Source organism: Melampsora larici-populina, assembly GCF_000204055.1.
Source record: "Melampsora larici-populina 98AG31 unplaced genomic scaffold MELLAscaffold_27, whole genome shotgun sequence".
Classification (NCBI taxonomy): domain Eukaryota; kingdom Fungi; phylum Basidiomycota; class Pucciniomycetes; order Pucciniales; family Melampsoraceae; genus Melampsora; species Melampsora laricis-populina.
In genome coordinates, this window is record NW_006768791.1 from 221,753 (window position 1) to 231,766 (window position 10,014).

Genomic DNA, 10,014 nt, shown 5'->3' on the forward strand with positions numbered 1-10,014 from the left:
TTTTGAACCGAGTGTTTGACAACATAAGTTTGATCCATCACCATAGTAGACAAACTGAAGTAGGATAGAAATGGAGAGACGGGACCAAAGAGAGCAGCGATAAAAAAGCACCATGTGCAATCTTGTTCTGTCCTTTATAAATGATTACAACCTTTCCTTGGATCCTCATCAGGAAAAACCCCACTTCTCAGAAGAAGACAAGTGAAATCATGAAATTATGTCGCTTGGCTTGTCTCACACAGACAATCAGATTTTCTTCCAAGGTGTGACAAGGTGTGACGAGGTGTGACGTCCATTTACCAAAGGGCATTTTTGGCAATCTTTTGACTGGGAAATCCAGAAAGTTCTCTGTACATACCTGGTGTAATTCTGTGTCTATACATAGTCCAAGACCCTAGCAGGTGAACAACACCGGGAATTGGAACACCAGTGGTATCAAGATATACGGATATGCTTCTAAAGATAACTCTTGGAAGATGTAGTCCATTTACAATGAGTTTGATAGAGTTTTTTATGATGGTTGAAAATGTATGTGTGATTTCCGGTTTGAAAATCAAATCTTTCCCACTGGGAAAATTTTTGCTTCAGGAAATCCCATGCATTAAACTTACGGACTGCAATTTGAAGTTGATCTTCAGATACAGGTTTCTCATTGAAGGCCCTTACCAAGGCAATATATACCACAGTCAATGTGTACTGTGCCATGCTGATTGCCTGGACAATCTGAAACATGTTGAGTGCATCTTTGTCATTGAATTTATGGAGTTCTTCAGGCTGAAGTGGTTGACCAGAATGGTATATGTTCCAGTTCCTGTATAACACATGCAACTTGTTATTGAGCTTCTCAAAAAACATGTGAACCTCTCTACACAGATCTCACCAAATGGGGTGTGAAACTGAGCAGCATTTGAAGCAAAAGTTATCAAGTCTAAATCCTTGTCAGGTTTATTTGACTTTGAGCTTCATAATTGCTCTGCTGCTTGAAAAGAATGATTCTTTATTTTTCCCTGTATGTAAACTTAAAGGCCACCTTCTATTGATGTGTAATCAGGGTTGTAGACATTTACCAACCCCTCCCAATCTTGAGACAAGATGCTGGGTGGAATTTTTGGATTTCCCCTACAATTTGAGAAGTCAATTGACATCTTATGCACCAATCCCAGTGCTAGTTCTTCAGGTTCTTATTTAGCTGTCAGGTAGATGAGTTGATACTGAGAATTTGAGGACCAGTTCCTTTCAATGTATTTGTTGGATTTTCCAGAAGCACAAACTTCATCATCATTCCACTGGTCACGTAATTTAGTCATGTACTCCCAGCTCACGCTTGCTATGTATAAACCCTGGTACATTGTGACTTAGTTAAGTTTGATGGACTCCCAGCCATCCTCAAGTTTTTGTAGTTCATCTTTTGCGGATCTATTGTATGCAAAAGCTTTGAGGATTCCAAGGAATGTCATCACCACCCCATTTCCCAAATTTCTCACTCCACATTGGGGCTCTTTTCACCCAGTATCTTGGGTTAATCACATCTCCATCTTGTGACCTAAATCAAGAAAGCATCCACAAATCTTATAGCAAAGTGTTGGTGATATATCCACTGCCAGAATCTTGATACTTTGAAAAGTGCAAAATTGAGCTGGTCTATGGGCACTATTATGTTTTAGGGAAAACTTAACTAAGTCCCATTGTGCCAGGGTTTATGCACAATGGGACTTAGACAAGTTTGGCTTTAGGGGCATAACTTCCAATGTATGAGATTCAACAGTTTCCAAAATCTTTGTTTGACTTTGTGATACCTTAGACATTGTCCTGGACTGTACGTCCAAAAATTGAATTATCTGCTTGAGGAAGGAGACCAAAATTTTGACCAACCTTCCCAGAGTTTCATTCTTGATATTTGTGTATATGCCACTGGTGAAGTATATCATATGTTTCTTTGTTTGTTGGGCAAGGTTTCTCATGCATTCCATTTTCTGGGAGCCAGGTTTATTTGCTGTGTCTATTCTTTCTAGATTTATCTTGTTTAAAGTTCTAGGATTACCTACAAGATTCATATTGTCATCTTGGCCTCAGGCTCCACCCTGTCGATGTGTATTGAAATTGTCTGGGATATATGGAATTCTTCTTTCTTCCATGGAATATGATAGTTGAGATTTATCTAAAACATACCTTTTGTGGGAGGTTGGGATAACTGAAGACCCTTTATTCGCTCTGTGTGAATAAAAGAGGGTTGAGTTGGTACTGACCTCTTGTCTAGCAATATGTTCTTTTTTTGAACATGCTTGAATGTTGACATATCTTGAGAAACCAGTGATGGTCAGTTTTGCATTTGTGGATTGGTGGAGGCATACAGATGACTACTCAAGATTGGCAATCCACAGGAATCACTGGAGGATATGTCATCAGAAGTTGTTGCACTTGACTCAGGGAAATTCGGGTCTCTCTGATTGATGTAAATTTATATATTATATTCCATGGGAGCTGTCAAAAACTTGAAGTCCATATGACATTCTGGTTCATTGTTGTGTATCTATTTGCTTCTTGGTGAGATGGTGCATGAAAGATCAAATTTGAGTGTCCTTGAATGGGGGAATGCTTGTGTAATATTTGTGGTTGACCATCATATGTGTTTTCAAGATTTGTTTTTTCAGGCCCATTATACCAACCATGCTAGATATGAAGATTTTCTTTTAGATGTGCTGGTGCATGTTTGAGGCATTTCTGACTGAGTCCTTCACATTCAGGGTCATTGCAATATGTGAAGTCTGTCTCTGATAACATTTTGGAAGTGGTTCTTCTCCTGGTTTCATCTGAAATCCTGAACAGATTTCAAAGAAAGAAATTCCAACACAACTCAGTAGAAGGAGTTGCATTGGAACTTTCAATGTTGTGCAAATAATCATTTGAATAGTTATGGTGATGAATTGTGGAAACACTGTGGAAATTGGTTTCACACTAGATCATTTTTCAAAGAAACCTTGAAACATGTATCTTTGATCTCCCATAACAACTGCTTCCTGCATCAAATATATTTGACATGTAGTCTGTCAGTATGTTCTGAACCTGAGGTGTTGTCTCAGAAAGTTTTTAACTGTCACATGAGTTAGTATGAGCTGCCTCAAAATTATCCCATCCGGTATCTATAACACACACATATATTTAATACTTTACAGTGGATTCAGAATCACAGCCATCTTTTGTGTCCTGCATTGACAGAATCTTGGCTGAAGATCTTGAGTAAACATCCAACTAATTTTTTCTGTGGAGGACCAATTACATGTAGCACCAGAGTGAAGAATATTTGGTAGTCTTTAACACATGGCTTCTGGAGCTATTGCAGTATGGCTGAACAATAAACAAGGTCCCCTGGGGGTTACACTGACAAAGTCAAAAGAGTTTTTGTTGCTTAAGTTGCAAACATGTTCTGATCTTGCAGAAACAACTCTCACTAAATCATAGCTGTGAGCACACATGGCTGAAGATATGGGCAAACAACCCTCTTCACTCTGCCGATTTCCTCCAATCCCATGTCAGCAATTCTGAGAATTCTCAATGATCTATGAGCCAATTTGATAAGTCTTGTGAAGATTTTTATTCAAATTTCATTTGAGCTTTTGGGCACACATAAGGGCATTGTTGCATCCATGTGGGGAAAACACAGTCCTGGTGGTACTTAAATATGGAGCTACTATCTGGTCAAGGTCAAATTTGTTTTCCTCTGACTTTAACAAGATTATATCTAAAGTATAATGGATCTGATGGTGATAAGTCATGTAAAAGGTGCCTTCTTCCGTATCAGCTCTCACTAATACTCATGAGAGTCACTTTCCGCATGGCACCTTTGGTAATGACATGAATGAATCCAACAATCAATCACTCATTCAATTTCAAAGTGTATGGTATTGGGTGGGGTGGAAACAACATTACAATGGGGGTCATGGGGATCAAAAACTTTTGAGAGATGTGTCCTATTTTTGGTTTCCTTTGCCATTTGGACATAAGTCCAGATGATATACATTTTGCACATGATATTGACCTTCATACATAAATAAATTGTGCACATTCTGAAGCAAATGATCCAGAAGTGTCAAAGAGATGCTGGGGTGTGAATTTTGCAGGCTTAGACTTCAGTTATATACTGTTCTGTTGTGAGATTTTGTTTTTTGTCTGGTCAAGAGGCTCAAGGCTGAGATTACTGAATTTGTTTAGGTAGGGAAAACAGGTGACTCAGTGGTAGATATTCAGCTGGTTACAAGACCACCCAAACCATCATAATGTAGGCATTTGTGGACTAAATGTGGAGTGGTTTGTGAGTTTTGAAAATGATCCCTGATATGGATTCCAAGATGTGAGTCCAATGGTAGATTACCAAATCATGATAATGATAGTGGTAATTAAAGAAACCTAAAATGACACACAAGCTGAACACAAACTATTGTTTGATTCATCTCATCATATAATGCACATCAAACAAGTCAGTCCTGGTTCCGCTTGGGCGGCCGCTTTTCAACTCATGTGGTTGAAAAGGTGTTTGAATTCAGGCCTTCTTTGGTCAAAAGACTAAACCACACGGTAACTTCTTGTTGCAATACCAGCATAAAAGTGGTTGTGTGAGAATCTGGCCACAGGCTGGCCAAAAGTTCAGCGTTTGGCCAGATTTTGGATGGTGAGACTATACCGGCAAATCAGCCGGTTGTGTAGCCAGTTTAGCAGGCAAGAGATTGACCCGCCTCTTGGCAAGCAGAAGACGGTACAATGAACTGTCTTCGAGGAACACCAAATTGGAGGCTGTGAAATTAAACTTTGTTTTTCAGATTTGCCTCTGAGACTGTAGATGTGTTTCACACCACATTTTTGGATTTTGACAAAGGGAGAGCTTCTAAAATCCATCATTTGGTCTGGGAGCTCTTCACTGTCTTCCTCAATATTGATGCCTCAACCCACATGGGGTGGATGCTGTGGCTATGTGCAGGAACAAAGCAGTTTGTTGATCAGTGTATGAATATTGCTTGTAGACAGTCAACAGGCCCCCAAATGGCCCATCCTACAGTGGCCAGCCAATCTTGCCATACGGCGGCGATCTCCGCTTGAAAAATGGTGGTATGGATCACCCCGTGGTGTAGCAGGAGTTCTGGGCTGGGATGTTGTGTTTCAGGGCCAAGGATATCTCCTGTTGGTCAAAATCTAGATGATTGTCATCAAATATTGTGTTTCAGGGAGCTTGATTGGTTGGGTAAATTTTATGTAGGCTTATGTTGGAGAGTTCACAAGACATTACACACAGCCATGATACAATTGAGGAATTTGTCCTCAACAAGCATGAGACCTGCACCTAGAGCCAATTTCTCATGTTTTTTGAGACATTTCCCAAAATCTCCTGGGCCTATTCAAAATCATACAGGTTCTCAAAAATTCCAACACCTGGTAAAAAGTACAGTATTTGATACACATTCACAGCCACACCATATTGATCCCTCTAGTCCATTGGCTTTTTGCAGTGTAAGCCAAATTTAAGCTCCCCTCCCTCCTATGTCATACCTTGACCAGAAAGCCCCATTGAATATATACCAAGGTCCAAGCTATACCACAGCCACAACTTGAGCCAAGGGAGCATCAATTAGCAAGGTTTTCTACTAAAGACCAGGTTTTCATTATACTAGGTTTACAACTTTCCCTCTCATCAAAAGATTACATCTGTTTCCCTGTGTCATAAAAATGAGAATAGCTTGCCTTTCCTATGCACATGAAGGCTTGAAGACCTGTTGGTCAAACAGTTGTACTTATGTGATTTCAACGGGTTCCCTAGGACCCAAGGGCTGAACTTGAAGTTGTGCAAACTCTTTAATCACATTGTAAGGTGAATTTATGGGAAAATAAAGATACTGTGACAATTTCATAGGGAAGAATCTAGGACAACAATTGTATGATACAAGACAAAACATAAATATCGATTCTCGCACATGTTTTCTCGATTTGCTAAAAATATGTGGTTAAAGTTTAAGCAACTTCGTTTACAGTGTTTGTAACTGACGTAGTTCCTTTCAGGGTTCTACGTTGCGATGACAGAAAGCTGATGCGATTATCAATGCGAACTGTTGACTGAGGCACTGGCTTGGATGTTGAGAGTGACCCCAACTTTAGCGAAGAAGCTCAAATCAAGGGATGTGTAAGCCTTTGCTTTGGCCGACACGTCGACTCCAACAGACACAAGAACTGAGAGTAATACTTTCAAAGGAGCATTTAAGGAAACAATCGAGCCTATGAAGAGATAAAGGCAGATGATCATGTCAGTAAAACTACACAATTTGAACTTTGAAGATCACCGTAGCTTACCCTTGCACGATGAGGCCAGGCTATATTGGTCAATGATTTTCAAGAGGATTTGGATTTTGATCAAGAGGTCAAAGAATTGAGTACATAGGTCCTGAGGCAAAGAAAATTATAGCATTAGAATTTGGCTGAATCTTCGATGCTTTAAGCGAGACTTACATCAGCAGAGACATGCGCAAGGACGTTGGCCTGTGCTCCAACGGATGCGATCGAACCCACGATGCTGACCAAGCCTTGGTTAAGGACTGCAACGTTCTTCTGTTCGCAAGCGGTCTTGAAGGTTGGAGCGAGTGTAACGGCGGTGTTGGTTGAGGCTTTGAAGTCGGCAAGGACTTTGGCAGATGTATCAGCACCAGCACTAGTACCAGCACCCGTAGCAGCACCAGCACCTGTAGCGACACCAGCACCAGCATTAGCAGCAGCACCCGTAGCGACACCAGCACCAGCATTAGCGTTAGCACCCGTAGCAGCGGCTGCACCAACACCGCCATTGACACCAATGTCAAGTCCGATTTGGGTGAATAGGCTGACGTCTACAGCAGCGGAGATTTTGGTAGAGATGTCAACCCCAACGGAGGCCACCACAGCTAACACGGCTTTCAACGGAGCTTGCAAAGACGCGATAGCATCTGTATCGAAAAAGGAAATGTTTGTCTTAGCACTTTGAGAAAGATAAAGAATGTTGATAACTCACCTTGACATGGAGGGCCCATCTTGGAGTCGGAGATGAGGCGTAGCAATACTTGAAGTTTGACGAATAAACCAAGGACATTGGTGGTGAGAATCTGAAAAATGACGCTAGAAGAGTCAGCAGGCTATGAAAAAGAGATGGCATGTGCTCAGGCTTACATTGGCATCGACTTTAGCATAGACATTGGCGCTTGTGCCCAAAGATGTGATTGAGGTTTTAATGTTGCCTAAGCCGCTCACAAGAACGTCGGTGTTCTTGTTTGCGCATGCAGTCTTGAACTTTGGTTCTAGCTCGGTCATGAGACTGACTGAAGCTTGCAAGTTAGTCACCGCCTTTCCTGAGGTATCGGCTTGAACACCGGAACCGGCAGCAACTGTCCCATCAGTACCAGTACCAGTACCAACGCCACCCGAACCAGAACTGACACCAGCAGCGGCATTGGAACTGATGCCAACGTCGAGTCCGACTTTGGTGAAGAGGCTGACGTCTATAGTAGATGAAATTTTCGCAGAGACGTCGACTCCGGCGGACGCAACAATGGTTTTCAAAGGAGCTTGCAAAGAGACGATAGCGCCTAGATCGAAGAAGGAAACAGCCATTTTAGCTACTCGATATGTACCGTTTCCGAGAAGATTGCTTGTGACTCACTTTGACATGAAGCGCTCAGGTTATTATCAGAGATAAGACGCATCAATACTTGCAGTTTGACAAACAGACTAAGGACATTGGTACTGATTACCTGCCAATTGATGGACATCAGAAGATTTAGAAAACGATCAAAAACAGATGACACAGACGAGAACTTACATTGGCATCAACTTTAGCGAATGCGTTGACGTTCGTTCCTAAGCTGAGGATCGAGGTTCTGATGGTAGCTAGACTGCTAACAACAACGTCGACGTTTTTCTGTTCACAGGCGCTCTTGAACTTTGGCGCTATGTCAGCCGTGACGCTGACCGCAGCTTGGAGGTCAGCAACCACTTTGGTTGAGGCGTCGACGTTAACTCCAGCACCAGCACCACTACCACTACCTACTGTTCCACCAGTACCAGCACCCACACCAGTACCCGCACCAGAGACAGCACCAGCACCTACAGCACTACCCACACCAGTACCAGCACCTACACCACTACCTACACCAGTGCCTGCACCTACACCAGAAGCGATGTTGGTAGTGAGACCAATGTCAAGTCCGACCTTAGTGAAGAGGGTGACATCTACAGCCGAAGAAAGTTTGGCAGAGACGTCGACTCCAACAGACGCAACGACAGATGTCACAGCTTGCAAGGGAGCTTTCAAAGACACAATGGCACCTGAACCAAAGAAGGCAGTGGTTATTTTAGCAAGTTAAGAATATTGCTGAAAAAGCTATTGGTCACACACTTTGACATGAAGAGCTCAAGTTATTATCAGAGATGAGGCGGAGTAATACTTGAAGTTTTACGAATAGACTGACGACATTGGAACTGAGGACCTGAAAAGTGATGGATATTGGAACAGTCAGAGGACGATGTCGATGAAAAGACGCAGACGAGAACTTACATTGGCATCAGCTTTAGCAAATGCATTGACGTTTGTTCCTAAGCTAAGAATCGAGGTTCTGATGGTAGCTAGACTGCTAACAACAACATCGACGTTTTTCTGTTCACAGGCGCTCTTGAACTTTGGCGCTATGTCAGCCGTGACACTGATTGCAGCTTGGAGGTCAGCAACCACCTTGGTTGAGGCGTCAACATTTACTCCAGCACCAGTACCAGTACCAGTACCAGTACCAGTACCAGTACCAGTACCAGCACCAGCACCAGCACCAGTACCAGCACCAGCACCTACACCAGCAGCGACATTGGCACTGATGCCAACATCAAGTCCGACTTTGGTGAAGAGGCTGACGTCTACAGTCGATGAAATTTTCGCAGAGACGTCGGCTCCGACGGACGCAACGATCGTTTTTAAAGGCGTTTGCAGAGAGACAATAGCGCCTGAATCACAAGTAAACAGCAATTTAAGCGACTTGAGACTATGGACGAAACGATTATTGGTCACTCACTTTGACATGAAGCGCTCAGGTTATTATCAGAGATAAGACGCATCAATACTTGCAGTTTGACAAACAGACTAAGGACATTGGTACTGATTACCTGCGAATTGATGGACATCAGAAGATTTAGAAAACGATGAAAAATAGATTACGCAGACGAGAACTTACATTGGCATCAGCTTTAGCAAAGGCATTGACGTTTGTTCCTAAGCTAAGAATCGAGGTTCTGATGGTAGCTAGACTGCTAACAACAACGTCGACGTTTTTCTGTTCACAGGCGCTCTTGAACTTTGGCGCTATGTCAGCCGTGACGCTGACCGCAGCTTGGAGGTCAGCAACCACTTTGGTTGAGGCGTCGACATTAACTCCAGCACCAGCAGCGGCACCAGCACCTGCACCAGCACCAGCACCTGCAACAGCAGCAACTTGAGCGCCGAGATCGAGTTTAATTCCAACACGGGCGTAGAAGTCCAAGTCCACACCGGCACTCTTACACTGAGTAGTGATATCCGTGTTTTGCGAAGCAACAGCAGATATCATGATTTGTAAAGAACCCTTCAAGTCAACGATGGCACCTGTACAAAACAAACAAAAAATGTGATTAATGAGACTCTCCATATATCCAAGGCTGTAGCGAGTATAGGACTTACTCGAACAAGAGGATGTCATCTTGTATTGATCAATAACTTTTAATACCACTTGAAGTTTGACCATCAAGTTGAGAACTTTGGTCGTCAAGGTCTACACCACGGGGCACCTGGCACGTGAGATTCACGTGAAAAAGGTCTCTGCTAGCAAATCACACGCTGTCCAGAGTGTGATACCCGTTCTGAGTTACATGTGACGGCCAGTGTGAGCAGCCAAAGTGTGATGGCTCACCCGTTCATAGGGTGAGCAACAATACCCCATAACCAGGTGAGATGGCTCACCTGTTGATAGGGTGAGCCAAAATACC

At 42.7% G+C, this 10,014-nt stretch overlaps 1 protein-coding gene across 1 annotated transcript; it reads right to left on the reverse strand.

The window, feature by feature from the left end:
• Positions 1–5,780: 5,780 nt before the first annotated feature.
• Positions 5,781–5,942, reverse strand: MELLADRAFT_88486 (uncharacterized protein; the record flags this gene model as incomplete). Its single annotated transcript, XM_007411909.1, has 1 exon — positions 5,781–5,942. The coding sequence occupies one exon, from the start codon at positions 5,940–5,942 to the stop codon at positions 5,781–5,783; it is 162 nt and encodes a 53-aa protein (XP_007411971.1).
• Positions 5,943–10,014: the final 4,072 nt, after the last annotated feature.